The sequence below is a fragment of the Hydra vulgaris genome, chromosome 12 (genome assembly GCF_038396675.1).
Source record: "Hydra vulgaris chromosome 12, alternate assembly HydraT2T_AEP".
Lineage (NCBI taxonomy): Eukaryota > Metazoa > Cnidaria > Hydrozoa > Anthoathecata > Hydridae > Hydra > Hydra vulgaris.
The window spans coordinates 47,174,261-47,193,915 of NC_088931.1; the positions used below are offsets into that span (position 1 = coordinate 47,174,261).

Below are 19,655 nucleotides of genomic sequence, written 5' to 3' on the forward strand. Positions count from 1 at the left end.
AGATGGTAGAATTTTAACGGTATGTAGAATTTAAAAAAATTTATTTATAGGGAAAAATTTTAGGCAAATTAATCTAGAATTATTCAAGCAAGATCAAACTTCTTTTTTAACAAATCTTTTTTAACTTACTTTCATTTTTGGGGCAGCCATGGGTTCAGAAAATGCAAAAAATGGAAGGGCTAAATTGACAAAGCCATTCTTGTATGATTCTATCTTTTTATTACCATTAATTACTTTATATAACTCTAAACAAACTAATCCAGTAACAACTGAAGTTGTAGTTGCAATAGCTGGTATTATTTTGCCAGCAATAAGTTTACTTTTGTGCCGGTCTGCTGTGGATATTTTGTAGTTAGTTGCTCGTAGATTAGAACATGCAACAATAAAATCAATATGAAAGTTTGTGTCATCATCCTGAAAAATAAAAACCATGAACTTAAAAAACAACAACAACAACAACAAAAAAACAGTAATACTTTAAAAGATTTAAAAAACTTCAAAATACTTTTTTCTTAAAAAATAAACAACAAACTTTTTCAAATTCAGCAGGATACATTTTTAAATGTCCTCTCAAATCATTTGCTGGTGGCAAAGCTAATTTGATTGATTCAACCTTTTGCTCATCTAAAAAAAGTTTAACTAATATCCTAATAATGTATAAAAAAAATTATTATTTTTTGATTAATTTTAGATTTTTTAAACATTTGATTGAGTACTAGGAGAGATAAAGTTTGAAGTATAAAGGATGTAGAATTAAATTGATGAAAATATAAAAGATGAAGAATAAATGAAGTATATAAATAATGAAGAATGAATAGATAAAAATATAAAGGATAAAGAAGAAATTAATTATATAAAGGATTGAAAAGTTTAACTATTGTATTATATAAATAGTTTAATTAGCTATGTATGAAGGAGTAACAGTAATTATAACAAAAGATAGCAATTGTTTTAAAATTTAAACTAATGGTCATTGAAATTTAATTTTCTGCTATTGGTAATTGACGTTCTCTCTCTTTATAAAAAGCTTTATTCCCTTTATTATTGTATTTTTCTTATTTGTTACGTTATTATTTCTCTATATAATAATTATGCTTATTTTTGATTATAAAACTAAACATTGTTTCTATTTAATTGACTTGCGGTGTGAAAATGAAAAAACTTCGAAATAAAGAAAATGAACATGGTTGTTGATTAAGCAACTCTTTTTAATAGTTGCAGTCATGAAATTTGTCTTATGAATAATAAATTAAAAAATATATATAACTGTATCTATTGTTAAATACTAAATACATTTTGTTGTTAAAACATATAACTTAAATTTATTTAATCATCTAGATAATTATTTAGTGGTATTTCTAAATTTTAAAATTTAAATTGTGATTAAAAATCAAGGCTCAACAACAGTTTCAAGACAATGCTTGAAAACAATAATCTAGTAGTATTGGTTATACCAATTGCTATTTACCATATATTACCTATCAGCTGAAAAAAAGCTTTAATTGTATTTTATAGGCCCAAAAATAACGTTACAAGTGTAATTCCGGAAAAAATGTAACAAAAAGCTACTAGAAAAGTTTATGTTTTAAAGGAAATCAATTTTATAATAAATTTCAATTTTTCAAACTCAAAATTCAATAGTTGTTTTTTATGCTCTATTTTTATTTTATCATATTTACTTAAAATAATGTCAAAAATAATTTTAAAACTAGAGAAACTTACCAACATCAACACCTGCATTAGCTGCCTCAGCTTCTGTAACTGAAATCTTTACACCTTAAATGTAAATATTTTTAACACATGGGTTGAAAAAATAATTATTCATGAAATAATAAAATAAAATTATAATTTTTATTAAGATGATTTTTATTTTCAAAGGAAAAACCGTTAAAAATAAAAGCAGACATTGAAGAATATTAAAGAAGTGTTTTGAAAATCTTTTACTTAAATAGACAGTCTGTAACCTAATTAAAGAAGTTTTTTGAAAATGTTTTACTTAAATAGTCTGTAACCTAAATAAAGAAGTGTTTTGAAAATGTTCTACTTAAATAGTCTGTAACTTAAATAAAGAAGTATTTTGAAAACATTTTTCTTAAATCAATAGTCTGTAACCTAAATAGTTTTTTTAGAATTAAAAAACATCATGTGCTAACAATATTATTGGTGACAGATACATAATTTTTTTTTTTTTTTGTTAATTCAACTCCCCAAGGCCGAGAAGGCCACTACAGACAAGGAGGCTACTTAATTGTGGTTATAACCCTCTCTCAACTCTATAACTCTAAAACATGAGCCTTGACAAAAAAGGCCACTGTGCGGAGAAACAAGTTGAGTGCAGTACTACCAGGGATGTGGTGGGGATCAAACTCGGAACCTCTCATTTATGAAGCGAGCGCTCTACCACTACAACTTTGTCCCTTAGGATAACTTTGCTTGAAAAATCAGCATGTATTTGTTGATGCTCAATATTCCATTTAACAAACTCTCTTGCTGTGCATTGTCATTAGGGTTGAGTTGTTGTGTTAATTTAATTTTGTAAGCATGAAGCAGGCAAGGTCAGGAAGCGGGAGCGACCTTACTTGATTCATGACCACACATATATTTAGTTGCGATAATTTGGCCATGGCTCTTTAGTTGTTTTGAGAACGATTCCAAAAAAAAAAAAACGCTAAGAAAGATTTAATTGTACCGATGAGAGACAATTACAAAAAAAACTAAGAAAGCAGGCCAGTACCGTATTATTTTATAAGTGGGGTCATTTTTGAAAAAAAAGGCAGTTTAGAGTAGCAAACATATATTTTGCTCAATTTTTATATCAAAATTTCCATAAAGCAAAATTGGTCAAAATAAGAAACCACCCCACCATCTACAGCTTGGAGCCTGGACAACATACCTGTTATAGTTTTGCAGATTTGTTCTTGGGAGCTGTAGTCTATACTCTCAAAACTATTCAACAAGTACTTATCAGTCTTGTTTTCAAGCCTGCTGGAAAACGGCATCTGTTATCCTTATTTTCAAAAATTCTGGAGAATCATCTAATTTGACTAACTACCATCCTATTAGTCTTCTTCCTATCATAAGCAAGGTTTTTGAATCTTTAATTAACAAAAACTTAATCTCTCATCTTGAATCTAATAACTTTCTAATCATCAATATGGATTTCGATCTTCTCGTTCTACAGCTGATTTGCTAACAGTAATAACCAATAGGTTTTATTGTGCATTAGATAAAGGTGGAGAGGTTAAGGCCATCGCTCTTGACATTTCTAAAACTTTTAATAAAGTTTGGTATGCTGGACTTCTCCATAAGCTTTCTTCTTATGGTGTATCTGGCAACATCTTTAAGATTATTGAATCCTCTCTTTCCAATCGTAGTATAAAAGTTGTCCTCGATGGATAGCACTCTTCTTCTTATTCTGTATCTTCAGGGGTTCCTCAAGGTTCAATCCTTGGCCCAATACTCTTTTTAATTTACATTAACGAGCTTCCAGATACTCTGACATCTAAGGTGGCATTGTTCACTGATGATACTGGCATTGTTCACTGATGATACTGGCATTGTTCGCTGATGATACTACCATTTATTCTTCTCATGATAAGAAGCCAACACTCTCTGATTGCTTGGAGAGGGCATTTGAGCTTGAAAAGGATCTCACTTCTGCTACAGCATGGGGCTCACAGTGGCTGGTGAACTTTATTTCAGATAAAATCTAATTTTTTTAGCAAATCGTTATTGCAATAATTTAGATCTTCCTATATTTATGAATGGTAATGTACTTGATTTAGTCATCTACCCTTCATTTTCTAGGATTAACTTTTACTTCCGATCTTTTTTGGAAACCATATATCAAGTCTGTTGCAAAATTAGCATCTGCTAAGGTTGCATATCTTAACGAGCTCGACACTTTCTTTCTTTGGATTCTTTTCTCTATCTCTATAAATCTCAAATCCGGCCTTGTATGGAATACTGTTGCCATATCTGGAGCGGATCTTCTAATGATGCCCTTTCTCTTTTAGACAAGGTACAAAAACACATTGTAAACATAGTTGGACCTGCAAAACCTTACAGCCAACCTCCAACCATTTTCACACCGTCATGTTGCTTCTCTTTCCCTTTTCTACAAATACTATAATGGGCACAGCTCTAAAGAGCTAGCGTCTCTTGTGCCATCTATTAAAATTCATTCTCGTGTTACTTATCATTCAACTAAGTCTCATCCTTTTTCTGTGACTGTTGCTAAAAAATGCTAAAAAAACTCTTATTCGTCTTGTTTTTTTCCTCGAACATCAGTTCTTTGGAATTCGCTTGCTTCATGTTGCTTTCCTGATTCCATTCTAATTAGTGGTTGCTTGCAGCCTTGTTGGAAGCGAAGATGTTTAAAAAAAAAAAAAACTTCTATTTTTGTAAACAACAGTTTAAAATGTTTATGGCTTTGCAGATGTATCTCCATGAATGAGCAATAGTATTAAAATAATAAATTAAAATAATAAATTAAATCTAAATATTTAATAAATTAAAATAATAAAAATTAAATTAAAATAATATATTAAATTAAAATAATCGTTTGATAACATATTCTTATAACAATTAATGCTATAAATTTCAACGAAAATTTAAAACAATCTTTCAGACAGAATACATATTTACATAGTCAGCGTATTTGTTGATCCAATAGAATTAGTTTGTTTGTAGATTTGGCAGGTTTTTTGTATTTGCGAATATTCTTTATTCCGCACCAAGATGTTTTGAGTACATTTAAGTTTTTGTATTTTCCATGTATGTCCGTAAAACTAAGTTCTTTTAAATTCATAAACTGGATTGTTCTCAATGTATGTTTCCATGTTTGTCCGCAAAACAAAATTTTAAAAAGACATTAAATGTTCTTAAAACATGTAATAAATGTGGCCAAGTTGTCGCAACTAAATATTATTTACGTGGTCAGTAACCAAGTGCGATCGCACCCGCTTCACGATGGTAAAAGATTACTACATCTGTCCAACAACATCTGTAGAGTAGTCTAAGATCATCTCTACACTTTTGTCCAAGATCATCTGTATTTTTCTTTTACTCTAATAACATCTAACAACATATTTAAAAAGATGTAACTACATCTGGTAATTTTTCTCCAAGTCCAATAACATCTGGAAGAATTTTCTCCAGATATAGTAACATCTGAAAAAATTTCTATATGTAACTACATCTGGTTAAAATAATGCATCATTAGTTAATATTTTTTTCCCGATGCAGTAACATCTGAAAAAATTTCTATATGTAATAACATCTGGTTAAAATAATGCATTATTAGTTAATTCATCTTAAAAATAACTTTATCTTAAAATCTCTAGATGTAGTTGCACAGATGTTATTACACTTTGATAATTTAAAAGATGTAACTACATTTGTAAAATCCAAAGATGCAGTTACACTTTGATAATTTAAAAGATGTAACCACATCTGTAATATTCATTTAATTTTTGTAAAGATGTTATGAGACAATTTGCACTGATGTTATGAGACACTTGTCCTTGACACTAAATTATGCCTAGTTTCTAACTTTAGTTTCTCCTTGTTCTTCGTTATCAGATCAGACTATGCTATGATCTCATCAAAACCTTTAGCTCATATTTCTTTACCATTGGGTTCACCTTATCAATTCACTTCTTATTACTTTAATGCTAACTGGGATTCATTACATGACTTTCTTTGTGATCGTCCTTGCGCTGATTTTTCCTTTGCCTCTGAGCTGATAAATGTAGTTTACAGATTTTTGTGCCAATTCATTAAATGTTTTTGTAAAAAAAAACAACTGGAGAAACCAACACCCCTTATGGTTTCTCCAATTTTTTTTCCCAAACAAAAGAATTTTTCAAAAAAGTTTTTTCTAATTGGACCACTAAAAAGACTTTTCTAAAGTCATTTTAGTGGTCCAATAAGAAAATTTAATAAAATTACCAAGATTTCCCGCAAGTCAACTTCATTAGTTAGCTAACTTGTAGACACTCACGAAAAGATATTAAAAGATTTCCTGAAAAGATATTAAAAGATTTAAGTAATGATCTTTTGAAATTTTTTAAAGGAAATTTGATCCTGAGAACTATCAGGACTTGCCTTATTATTCCCTGATTTTTTTTTTTGTAGATATTTGAATTCCGTGACTTTTTCCTGACCTGGAAAACCCTTGTGATCAAAAATATTAAAATTAGATCATTAAACCACTCCAGATGGTTAACTTTGGCAATTAGATTGATATCTTTGGATACTTATATTTATCTATTGATTACTTATCTTTCATAAAGCAAGATCAGCTTCACTAAATTATATTTTTCTATGCAAGTGTTTGTAGTTAGCTGGTTTTAAATAAAACTTTCACAATCAGCAGTTATAATATTTTTAATACGAATAAAAGAATTCAACTATCTGAAAAAATGAATACTGTTGCATTAAGAAACTTGTAGCACAACTTTTGCATTGTGGCCTGAAGAGGCATCCTACTCAAGATTAAGTTAAATGAACTAAAAGTCAGAAAAATTGTTACCAGAACAATTTAAATTATCCAGTAACATTTAAAGTAGTTCATATAATTTTCAACATATACTTTTATGAGCCAACCTAAATCTTCTCAATTGATAAATAATCAGCTTTGTGTGGGTGGATACTAGTGCTGAGCATTATTTTGACCAATCCGGATTACAATTATTTAATCCAAATTTCGGATCAATCCGTTTTATCCGGATTCACGGATCCAATCCGTCGATTTGGATTTCGGATTCAATCCGTTGATTCGGATTTCGAATCCAATCCGGCTTCATTGTTTTTGAGATAATCAGCTATTTTTTATTATTATCAAGTATCAACCTAAATAATTTGAATTACGATCTCAGATCTATTGACAATCGACTCAATATAAGACCCCTAATAGCAAATACACAAGGGTTTTCGAGTTTTTCACAATTTATTATTAGATACCCACCTATGAGGTAGGAACTAGGAATTAGAAAGTAGCAAGTAGGTATTTACTATTTTTATTAATAAAAAAAGGAGATGTTATGTGCGTATTTGTATGCAATTCATAGCCAAATCTAACCTCATATGGTTTTAAAATAAAAAGTCAAAGGTGTTAAAGTTTATTTTATTGATTTTTCTAATCAATTAATATTTTTTTTTCATTTTTTCAAGTTATTTTTAAAAAGTATATGTATGTTCCACCTTGTAATATAGATAATATATAACATGGGTTTTTAATCAAAATTATTAGGAGGTCCCAAACCCAACTCCCAAGTTGTATCCTACAATTGAATAAAAGGTCTGATACTTACTTCTAAGCAGAGTACTTACCTACATCTAATATCATATTTCAGTAGTTTTCAAAAAAATCGGGGAAAATGGGAATTTTTTGGCAAAAACAGTTTTCGACAAAATTGATTTTGACTTTTTTATATGGTTGTAACTCAATGTAAATAATTTTCACCAAATGTTTATATTAGTGTTGAGTTTTTTAAATTTTATATTTAATTTTTCCAATTTTTTTTTTTTTTGAATAATCCAGATCATAATCCGGATTTGGTATTTTAATCCGGATTAAATGGATTGTTACTTTTGTTTCAATCCGGATTGGTAATCCGGATATGGATTGATCCGGATTTTGTGCTCAGCACTAGTGGATACCATGGGTGAATATCATGTTTGGAATTTAAATTTTGTTTAATTTTTCATACATTCCATTGTCTTCAAAATCTTTTTAATTCTAATGTTCAATTAGTAATTAACAGTTTTAAACATTAAATAAGTTACAGCATGTAGTTACTTTTTAATTTATTTTATTCTCTTGAAGAAAAAATGAACTAGTTAAAATAAAATTAAAATTAGCCAATGACATTTAAGAAAAAAAAACTTTTTTATACTACCAATACCACTACTATTACAAATAATCAATATTGTCAATAAAAATGGAATTTTTATTGACAAGATTGATTTTTCTTTTAATTAAAACAAAATAAGCTTATTTATATTCCTCAATATTCTCATTGGATGCAATTGAAATTATTTATGGCTTTTCTTAGCTAATTCTTCACTTTATGATTAAATATTTTAAAAATTTGAACCCTCTTTTTTGTTGTGTTAAAAGGAAATGATCAAATATCGTTTGTACTTGATCATTTCCTTTTTGTCTCTGTGGTATTTCTGATTTTTGAGGATCAGTGAACTCCAATAAATAAATAAAAACTAAGTGATGTATTAAATAATGAATAGTGATTAATTTTATTTTTGTGTCAAAATTTTATTTGACTTTTTTAATATAATAAATTCCTTCAGTTTGACAGTCTTGTTTATGTCTAATTTTACTGTTCTAACTTTCAGATGTTTTTGAGGTAAAAAAAATCTTCTTTTTCTAATAAAAAATTATTCAAAACTTTTTATGATTCCACTATAAAATTAGTAACTGAATATTATTCAATTACTAATTATTCAAAACTTTTTATGATTCCACTATAAAATTAGTAACTGAATATTATTCAAAATGCAATTCATAAAATTTTATTTTAACTTGTGACATAGTACTATCTTGGTCTTAATTCAAGATAGTTAACCTCCTATCACATAATATTATGAAATATATCCAATATTATTTAAACTCAAAGCTGGAAGTTATATACCTAAATTTTCTATTTTTAAAAATATAAAAACCATTTATACCTGATTTAGGCACAAACTCTGGCACAATAACATTTTTAACTAGACTTTGAATGTAGCTTCTATCAACTGAGCCTTAAAAAGAATAAATTATTCATTTAAGTAAGAGTAAACTATGTTTTATTGTTATAATATATAACATATCTAGTATATAAGTATCAATATATAGTTAAGTCATTAATACCTTTTATCCCATAGTTATATGCAAATAAATTTGCTGCTGCAATGACAAAATCAAGATGCAAATCAACAGATAAATCAAATTTTATAGGAGATGGACATCGTTTTGGACCTGACCAAAATGGAGCTCCAGAAGATGTTGTCTAAAAACATTATTAGCTATGTGTATGATTTTGATTGGTAATCTGACATTAAACTGATTTAGGGAGTTGTAAGGGCGTCAATACATAAAACAGCTGATATAGGGAGAAAATATTAGGGAGTTTCATTGACCTGAGGGTTTTGATTGGGAAAGCAATAAGCTTTTTCATTATTTTTTGTATTTTTTTTTTCTTTGTGTATAAAACATAAGGATTTAGTTTGCAAAAAAAGTTGGTAAATGTATAATTTACACTTTTTTCAAAAAAAAAAAAAAAAAAAAAAAAAAACATTAATTTTCATTCATAAAAAAATTACATTTTTATGATTATAAATAAATTAATTAACCATCAACAAAAAATCATTCATGGATAGAAATCATTTCAAAATTTTAAATGAAACTTTTTTAATAATATATTAGAGTTGATAGGTTCAAACCAACTTGTTTCTCTGTGCAGCAGCATTAATCTCACAGGTTTGTGTTTCAGAGTTAAAGAGTTGAGAGAGGGTTACAACCACAATTAAGTAGCCTCCTCGACTGTAATGGCCTTCTTGACCTTGGAGAGGCGAATAACATTAAAAAATATATTTTAAAAAAACCAATGGTTTAAACCATTGAAAAAAAAAAACAATTTAAACCAAACTAATATTTTTCAAACAACCTAAAATTTTAAGGAAAGTAAAGCAGAGTTATGTTTACAAAAAGAACTACATCTTTCATGTAAATACTAAATGTGAATGCACTTATATGAATGCTATATATATATATATATATATATATATATATATATATATATATATATATATATATATATATATATATATATATATATATAACTACAAAATTGATAATAAACAATATAATGGAAAAAGGTATGCCAAGCAAAAAAACAATAATTGAATTTTTGAAATTTGAAAAAAGATTTATTTCTTTTAAATAAATATATAAATAATAAAAAAGCACTAGAGGCCTTTCACTATTTTTATCAGTAGTGCTATGTTTAATGCTTTATCAAATTTTTTTATATTACTGTAGAAAGTTAGATAATAGAAAAATTAAATTGCTATATTGTAACTATGAGTTACCATTGTAACATTCTTTTAAAAAAGGAAGTCTCAATTAAATGTGTCATGTTTTTGTTTATGTAAATGACTTTCATAAGACAACAAATTTTTTTCACTTTTTAATTCAAGGAAAACAAAGAGTTGGAAAAAAGGTTCTATAGTTTTGTTGTGCAATCTCTGGCATTCAAATACATGATTGTCAAATTGGTCTGTAGAATTTCCTGTTCTGCAACTGGAAATATGACCATTAGTACGGTTTCTTAAATTATTTGTTTTTCCAGTGTAAGTAGATAAACCATTACATGATAAACACTTTAAATAATAAATAACATTTTTGCTATTACAAGTAATGCAACTTTTAATATTCCAAATAGTTCCATTAGACGTCTCAAACTTATCAACTTCTTGGAAATATAATTGGCAAATTTTACAACGAATATCTTTACATTTGAATAAACCCGTTTTTTTGATAGATGAAATAGAATGAAATTTTGAAGAAGTTAGTTGTCTAAGTAAATTTGGTGGTTGTTTGTAGGCTATTACTGGATGTATATTTGAAAAAACCTCCTTTACCCTTGCATTAGTAGATAGACTAAGTAAAAGGTTAGTTTCTGTTAAAATAGGCTGGCAGTTTAAATTGCTATAAAATGTAGTTACCAGAGGAAAAACTTCTTTGGATTTTTTTAAAGGTGCTGGTCCTTGTAATTTGGCATTATGAAATGCTTTTTCTATAATATTATCTGGGTAAAGACATTCTTTTAACCATAATTTTAGTTCCGTTAAACGTAGTTTTTATGTAGCATAATCCAAGGTAAAAACAATTATTCTTTTAGCAAGATTATATGGTATATTCTTTTTTATGTGGAAAGGATGAAAACTATTGTAATTTAAATAGTCGTGGGTATTTGTTTCTTTGTAAAATATATCTGTTTTGATATGTTTATTGTTTTTAAGAATAACCGATACATCTAAAAAATTAATGACATTGTAGATATTTCCGTTTTTATTGTATTGTGTACCTAAATCAATCGTAAAATTAATTGAATTATGTAGTTCTTCTAGAGAACTTTTAAACTTGGCGATGTCTAGATTTTTTGGCCATATGTTAAAACCATCATCAACATATCTAAAATAAAACTGTTCAATATTTTTAACTTCTTCTTTTGAAAAGTATTTTGGTAAGATTTTCGGAAAAAGCAAAGTTTCTTCTAAAAATCCAATTGTAAGACATGCATAGTCTGGGGCAAAAAAAAATTTGATAAAGCATTAAACATAGCACTACTGATGAAAATAGTGAAAGGCCTCTAGTGCTTTTTTATTATTTATATATTTATTTAAAAGAAATAAATCTTTTTTCAAATTTCAAAAATTCAATTATTGTTTTTTTTGCTTGGCATACCTTTTTCCATTATATATATATATATATATATATATATATATATATATATATTATATATATATATATATATATATATATATACAGTGCTGGCTCTAGGCACAGGCAAGAGTGGCAGCTGCCTCGGGCGACACTTTCCTAGGGCGACATTTTGAGTTTCGATTATATATTTTCTGACATGCATAGATAAAAATGGTAGGACATAAAAAAAAGAAGTCTGGTGATTTCTACAGAAAGCAAAAAGAAAAACGAAGAGAAGAGGATGAACAAATGTTTGAATCTTTAAGCAATTTTTTTAATACTTTTATTTTAACACCAAAAGCAAGCCAACAACAACTAGGAGAGATCCTTGTGATGTTAGTATTTGTGATAAAATCCATGAAATTCAAGATGCAACAACAAGTTCAAACTTGAAAGTGAAAAATGAGCTGAAAGGTGAAAAATTTAAATTGAGAGATAAAGCAAACTTATCTACAACTTCGCAAATTGCATTGCCAGAAGAAGAACAGAGAACTTTACCAACTACAGACCTGACAGATCCTGCCAATTGGCCTGATTGAATTCCAGATGATCTTCGAGTGACTCTTATTCAAAATGGTTCATGAACACCTAATCCATCTTTTCTATTTCCTGCCAATGCAAACAACAGAAGATTTAATCATTTATGCACACAAAAAGTACTTAAGAATGGTGAAGTTGTTAAAAGATCCTGGCTTATATTCCAAAACACAACATCTTTTCTTTATAAAAGTAAAGATGTTGTGTTTTGTTTCTCATGTAAGTTGTTTGATGACGTGGACATACATTTGAAGACAATTGGTTTTGGAGACTGAAAAAATTTGCACAGAGAGCTGAAGGAAAATGAAACTTCTAATAATCACATCTGTTCATTAAGCAAATGGATGGAATTAGCAAACAGACTAGATACCAACAAAACAATTGATGCATCACAATAACAACTTTTTTGTGCAGCGTTGGGAGTTAGTTTTGGAAAGATTATTTGTAATAGTGACATTTTAAGGAGAACAATGTCTTGCCTTTCGTGGAAATCCTGATGTTTTACATGAGAAAAGTAATGGAAACTTCCTAAAACTAGTTGAACTGCTAGCACAATTTGATGCAGTTATGGCAGATCATGTTCACCGAATAAAGAATGAGGAGATTAACACCCATTAATTGGGGAAAAATATACAAAATGAACTCATTCAAATAATTGCAAAACGAATTCGTGAAGAAATTTTGTCAAAATTGAAAATGGCAAAATATTTTTCCATTATATTACCCAATTATTGTACCCAAGATTTGAGTAAAGTGGAACAAATGTCAACTGTGCTACGTTTTGTTCAGATGGAAAATGCTGAAGTTAAAGTCTGTGAACATTTCATCGATTTCATACCTGTAGAGCAGACAACTGGTGCAGCACTCACAGATGTTATTCTACAAATGTTGACTCAAACTGGGATTCCAATTGAAGGTATGCGTGGACAGGGCTACGATAACGGTGCAAATATGAGAGGACATCAGTCAGGAGTGTAGAAAAGAATATTGGAAAAGAACAGCAGAGCCTTCTTTGTCCATACTCATTTATTAAATTTGGTCGTTAATGATGCTGCAAAATCATCTAGAGGGGCTGTGGCTTATTTTTGAATGGTGCAAGCCACTTATAACTTTCTTAGTGGATCATCTTGTAGATGGACAGTTTTGAAAAATCATCTTGGAAAAAAAATCTTTCCAAAGCCTTTGAGTGCAACAAGATGGGAAAGCAGGATTGAAGCTGTGCAACCTTTTCAATACTGTGCTGGAGAAATCTTTGATGCTCTTTTTGAAATCAGCCAGGACATTTCTTATGATCCATTCACGTCATAAAGCAGAGGTGTTAGCTCAAAAGATGAAAAACTTTAAATTTTGTTGCTGTACTGTGATATGGTTCAATACTTTGAACCAAGTAAACTTAGCAAGCAAAGTTATTCAGAATATTGAAATTGACAAGAAAAATTACAAGAACATACAATATTAAATTAAAACTATTTTATTAAAAAACAAAAATCTGCGATGAAATATTCTAAATAGTAAGAAAAGAAACTACTATTTCACTAGACTAACATTAAACAAACTGAATAACATGACCAAAGATTTCGATTGCATAATTCGGTTCCGTAAAACCATGAAAAATTATATTTTAAAAATTTGATCAGACACTGTCCGACCCAAACAAGTTTTGATCAGACATTCTGTCCAGGACCTTTTTTAAAATTAAATTATGCCCTATATATATATATATATATATATATATATATATATATATATATATATATATATATATATATATATATATATATATATATATATATATATATATATATATATATATATATATACACATACATACATGCATGCATACATACATACATATACAAGGCTGGATTAAACTATGATTCGAACCAGGTTAAGTAACAAGATGGGAGTAGAAAAAACGAATAAGCTTGGTTTTAGATACAGAACATTAAATAATGATGGTTGATGAATTATAGCAGTAATATTGATAGAAAATGTAATTTACTAAGTAAAAGAATATAATTAAAGTAAGAAAATAAAATTTACTAAGCTTTTTTTTTAATGAAAAAGTTCACTAAAACACAACTTATTTAAAAAAGTGGATTAAACCAAAAAACCATGGTTTTTTTTTTCTTCTAAATAAATTTTTTTTTAAAACCCTTTTTAAACCCTTTTAAAGTAATAATTTTTAAACCCTTTATAAACCCTGTTTAAAGTAATAACAGCGCTGGAAATAAGTATTTAAAGGTTGCCAGTTAACACTAATGGGCTGAAATAAAAAATATTAACAAGTAGACGATTAAATTCAATTTTTGTAATTTTCACATAAGTTTAGTAATCATAACACTTTATGTAGAACGCTTTTTGAGTTTACACAACACTTTGTAAGGTGACATTGTTATAAAGCCTGATTATCCACACAAAAAAAAAAAAAAAAAAAAAAAAAAAACAGCTGATTAGAAAAATAAATGTTTAAGAATAATCTTTTAATAAAATTAAATATAAATTTTTATATTTTGCTTTTACCCCTCAATAAATTTTTACATTTTCCTATGCAGCTGTTTCATCATATTATTTTAAATCGCTTAAAACAAACAATAACTTTTTAACAAAAAAAAGTAAAGTTTTTATTCTTAGAAAAAATTAAATCTTTACTTTTTATTAAAACCCAGGTAAAAAGGAAGTAAAACATTTTTTTCCCTGCAGCTGGTTATATTTTTTTATTTTATTTTATTAAACACTCTCTGTAAATGCGTTCACAAGGTAAAAATACATAAAAATAGTTTAAGATATATAAAGAGAGGATAAAGTATATCACTTGATAATGTTTTCTTCAAGAGTATTTTTGAAAATTGTTCACTGTTGCTTTGCATTCCAACATTGAATTGCCTGTACTAAAATTTGATAAGTATCTTCGGGAATTATATTTTCTGAAATATTAATTTTCACTTTCTTCTTATCCTGAATTAAGTTTTTCATATTTATTTTATGGATCTTACATAATTCCTTTATATCATCTAAAAATGAATATTTTAATGAACAATAGCTAAGCTGAGAATTGATGATTTCAAAAGTTACTTTATTATTTGATAGACGGATAAATAGGTTTATTTTATTTTGTTGTATGTAAGTCGATATCTCCCAAACTTTAAATAGAGAGTTTATATAGTTTTTGCTATACTTAGAGATATTAAAAAATGACTTAACTGCATTTCTTCCAAGTTAATTAAGTCTTTGCATGGTTGACTCTTTATTTTCACAGAGTTCCAGACCATGCATTAGCCTTGGAACCGCTAAACATGTATATAACTGAATAATTGAAGATGGATGTACAAACCGGATACCAGATTGAATCAGAGTTTGCACTATTGTTTAGAAATTTGATACCCTATTGTTAATATTTGTTCTATTGAGTGAGGCAAAAATAGATTTTTGTGTATCCCAAATAAAGCCTAGATGATTAAGTTTTTCATTTGGTATTATTTGATGTTCGTCTAGGGTTATCTTGCAATTAGTTAATTGTCTTTTTCCTGAAAGCAACAGTTCTGTTTTGACAGCATTGAGCTTTATGCCGTTTAAGTTATTGTAAATATTACACATTGTAATCAGCCTTTCAAGACAAGATAGAGTAGAGCTAAGAAGAATGATGTCATCAGCATAAGCAACAACACTTGAGAAGTTTCCATGAATAGAAATACCCACAACGTTATCATTTTTTATAGTTTTGAGTAACTTTTCGGTGTATATGTTATAAAGGTAGGGGGACAGAATGGGTCCTTGTCTCACTCCTTGCTTAAGAGCAAATGAAACTGATTTGGAAACTAGGTAAGAGACAGTTGCACTACTTTTGTGGTATAAAGAAGATATAGTGTTAACTATTTGGAGAGGTAAGTTTTTATCAAAGTAAAGTTTATCAAAGAGAATGTCCCAGTTGCAGCTGTCAAAAGCTTTTTCAGCATCTAAAGAACATAAATAAATAGGTGAATTATTGTTGTTGTAATGCTTAATTGTTTCGCTTATAACAAATTTAACATGCAAGGTCGAACTCTTACTATTGAAATCAAATTGAAGGGGATGTGTTTCTTTAATCTCAGGACTGATGAGTAAAATTATGTATTCTAAAAGTTTCATAAATATTGGAATAATACTGATAACTTGGTAGTTATTTGGGTCAGTAAGTGATTTTTTATACGATTTGACTAGCGGTATAATAGTTGAAGTTGACATAGATGTAGGGGTCCATCCATGATTAATTGAAAAGTGAAAAAATTTTCTTATCCATTGCGTTAGTGCATCACACTAGGCATGACCCTGACCCTAACCCTGGGCATATTTTAAATGTTCTGCAGATATATTGAAATGATCTTGGCATTTATTTAATTTTAGGCAAGAAATAGCGACTTTTATATTTTCATCGGTGATTGCAATACTGATTTCTTGTTAAAACTTTACTTTCTTCTTAGTGGGTTTTTTTCTTTTCTAAAAAAAACTGCAATTAAAAAGAGCTAACAGAAAATATATAAAAATATCATTTATTTTGTGTGATTTATAATAATATGAAAAGATAACCTCTCTAAGAAAAAAATAAAGCGTTTTACTTTTTTCCTTCCGGGTGATTCAGTTAACTGTAAAACTTGATATATGTTTTAACATTACATAATTTGAAGTCTACATAAGTTAGATATTTGCATACATTTTTGTTCATATTTTCTTATAAAAAAAAAAGTGCTGTGACTATCTTGCCATAAACTCTGGGGTAATGGCTGCCATGGGTTCCATGTCGAGCAAGTTGATTAATATATGAAAGAATTGTTAACCTTTCTAGTTATTACTTCAAATTCGTTTTAAAAATCATTAAAAAAATTCATTTTAAAATTCATTAAAAAAATTTATTTTATTCAAAAAATTTAACTCATTCAAAAAAATTCATTAATATTTTAATTGAATTTTCAATTGAACTAATTGAAATTTTTTTCTGACTTGAAAAATCATGATTATTTAACAATATTTCAAAACTTTTTTTACTGTAAACTAAAAATTCTTATGGTCGTAAAACAATTTTTATTCCAATAATCAAAAAAATTTAGTTGCTAACTTAGTAATTTCAACTTTCTGTTTTTGAAGGTACTTAAATTTTTTATTATTAAGTTTGTCGACGAAAAGCAGACAATCATTAATCATCTACTTTTTATTTATTTATGTTACGCTATTTTAGTTAGGTTATTTCCAGCGCTGTTATTGATAATATATATCTATAATAAAATAACATTTTAAAATTAAGTTGCGAAAATGACCCCATATATATCAGCGCAGAAAATAACGGCTGGTCAACAGTCAATGACCCCCCAAAATAACTAAACTCTTTTTGACCTCCCAAAATGAATTCTAAACAGTCGTGATAGACCAATTGAAAAAAACAATAACACAGTTTTAAAACAATAATTGACAAATAATCAAGATGTTATTTGGAAAAAGCATATTCAAAAACTTCATATCATTAAACATAAATCATTTAAACTTTGAAAAAATATTTAAAATAGTTATATTGTTAATCATATGTTATTTTAATTGCTAGCGGGTCATTAAAGTGAAAAGTTTAAAAGGTAAAAGATGTTAATGCGATTATTTTTTTTTTCAATACTGCCTGGTTTTTATCATTATTTTTAAAACATTGCAATAAGTTAACTTTTTGGTTAATAAGTCAATGATTAAAAAATAATTTATTATTAATTTTATATTATTAAACGGAAAAAAACATATACTGAAACTTTTTAGCCCCTGTGTAATAAGGAATAAGTTTATTAATTAAAATAATGATAAAAGTTCATGACCGGGAGGTAATCCACTGTAATTTAGCGTGATAGCCCTTCTCATCAAAAGCATTATAGTCATGACAGATAAAATAGTTAATAAATAATCAGCATTGGCATTATCTGACAAGTATGAGTTTGTTGGTTTTGGTCCTGGGAATACAAAATTAGAAAAGCTTGACTATTTATTGAAAGCAGAGTTAACAGTACTTCGTGACGACATAATTTATTTGAAGGACAAAGTCAACTCGCAATCTAAATGTGATAAAACAGTAGCAACATCATCATATAAGAAAGTTAGTTTTACGTCTCTATTCAACATATCTACTGTTTCTATCTACTGATAACAGCATACCTACTGTCTCTATCTACTGATAACAACATATTTACTGTCTCTATCTACTGATAGCAGATGTGAAAGAAATATTTCACTAAATAAAACGGCTGCAGAGCAAAAAGAGCGTCAAATTTGTGAGGCAAATGTAATAGTGTCTGGGATTATTATTCAAGAGGGATGAATTTTTTAATGCTGTTGAAATCGATAAAGACATCATTGTCAAGGTAAATTGTTTTCGTCCTAAAAATGTTAACTTAGTGAATCATAATGACCATAAACCAAGCATAATTCAAGTAACTTTGAAAGATTCATCAGACAGGATAAACGTACTATCAAAGGCGCGTCATCACACAGTGCCAGCTTACAAGAATGTATACGCAAGAGAGGACCACACAGATTCAGAACAAGCAAACTTTAATGAACTATACCGAGAGAAAAAAAAAAAGAATGATAAATTGAATATACTTGGTCTTCTTGATCAGCCTTTTCATTTTGTCATCCATCGACAACTGAACCATGTCAAACTGATTAATACTACAGTAGTAGTATTAATCAGTTTGACATGGTTCAGAGTCAGCCAAAGAATTGCGGTCTATCTTCACTAATCAATTAACATTTGATAAAGCTATTACACAAGCGAAGGCAAAAGCAGAATCAAATAAAATAATTAAAACAGTGTAAAAACATACCTCCTAAGCTATTTATTTTAAGAATCTGATCCACAAATGCAAAGTCACTTCAAAACAAACTCTACGAACGTGCTGGCCGAATTTGTAATGCAGCAATAGAAAAAAATGAGCCCCATGTTATAGCAGTTGCTGAAACAAAAATTGGCCCTGATAATGCAGCATTGTTAAGTGAATATCAGCTGTTTCGACAAGATCGAAATAGCTTTCATGCTGGTGGTGGTGTTTGTTTTTATATAAAAGAATGTATCAATGTGCTTTAAGTAAATAACATACAACTCAACAATAGCATGGTTGAACAATTATGGAAAATATTACAAATGGGATGTGATAAAATATTAATTGGATGCATTTATCGACCACCAAGTCGCAGTTTAGATGTTAATGCTTTGTTATGTGAATCTCTTACAATTGCAAAGCAATCTCTTGAACAACCTAGACTCCTTGATGTTGGCTATTGTTGCCATTCTTTCACCAATGTCCACATCAACATATCTAACGTAACTATAATCAAAATCACCAAAAACTACCATACTTGAACAACCTAGACTTGATATCATTAGACAAGTATCAAGTTTAGGTTGTTCAAGTATGGTAGATTTTGGTGATTTTGATTATAGTTACATTAGATATGTTGATGTGGACATTGGTGGAAGAACAGCAACAATAGCCAACATCGAGGAGTCATCTATAGATGATAAGCGACCAGATAAAATATTCCTTAGTTCAAAATAATCATCTTATGTAACTTGTTATCTTTCCCACATTTCGAAATTCTTTTGAGGAAGAGCCAAAAA

At 28.3% G+C, this 19,655-nt stretch overlaps 1 protein-coding gene across 1 annotated transcript in view; it reads right to left on the reverse strand.

Annotated features, from left to right (window-relative positions):
* The window catches only part of LOC100215063 (ubiquitin-like modifier-activating enzyme 1), a 72,572-nt gene that overhangs the window by 7,748 nt on the left and 45,169 nt on the right, over positions 1-19,655 (reverse strand). Inside the window, exons 19-23 of the mRNA XM_065813487.1 lie at positions 8,876-9,014; positions 8,695-8,766; positions 1,723-1,776; positions 533-624; positions 130-414 (exon numbers count right to left, since the gene is read on the reverse strand). Of these exons, the coding sequence (XP_065669559.1) occupies positions 130-414; positions 533-624; positions 1,723-1,776; positions 8,695-8,766; positions 8,876-9,014 (642 nt within the window). The remainder of the gene's footprint in view (positions 1-129; positions 415-532; positions 625-1,722; positions 1,777-8,694; positions 8,767-8,875; positions 9,015-19,655) is intronic.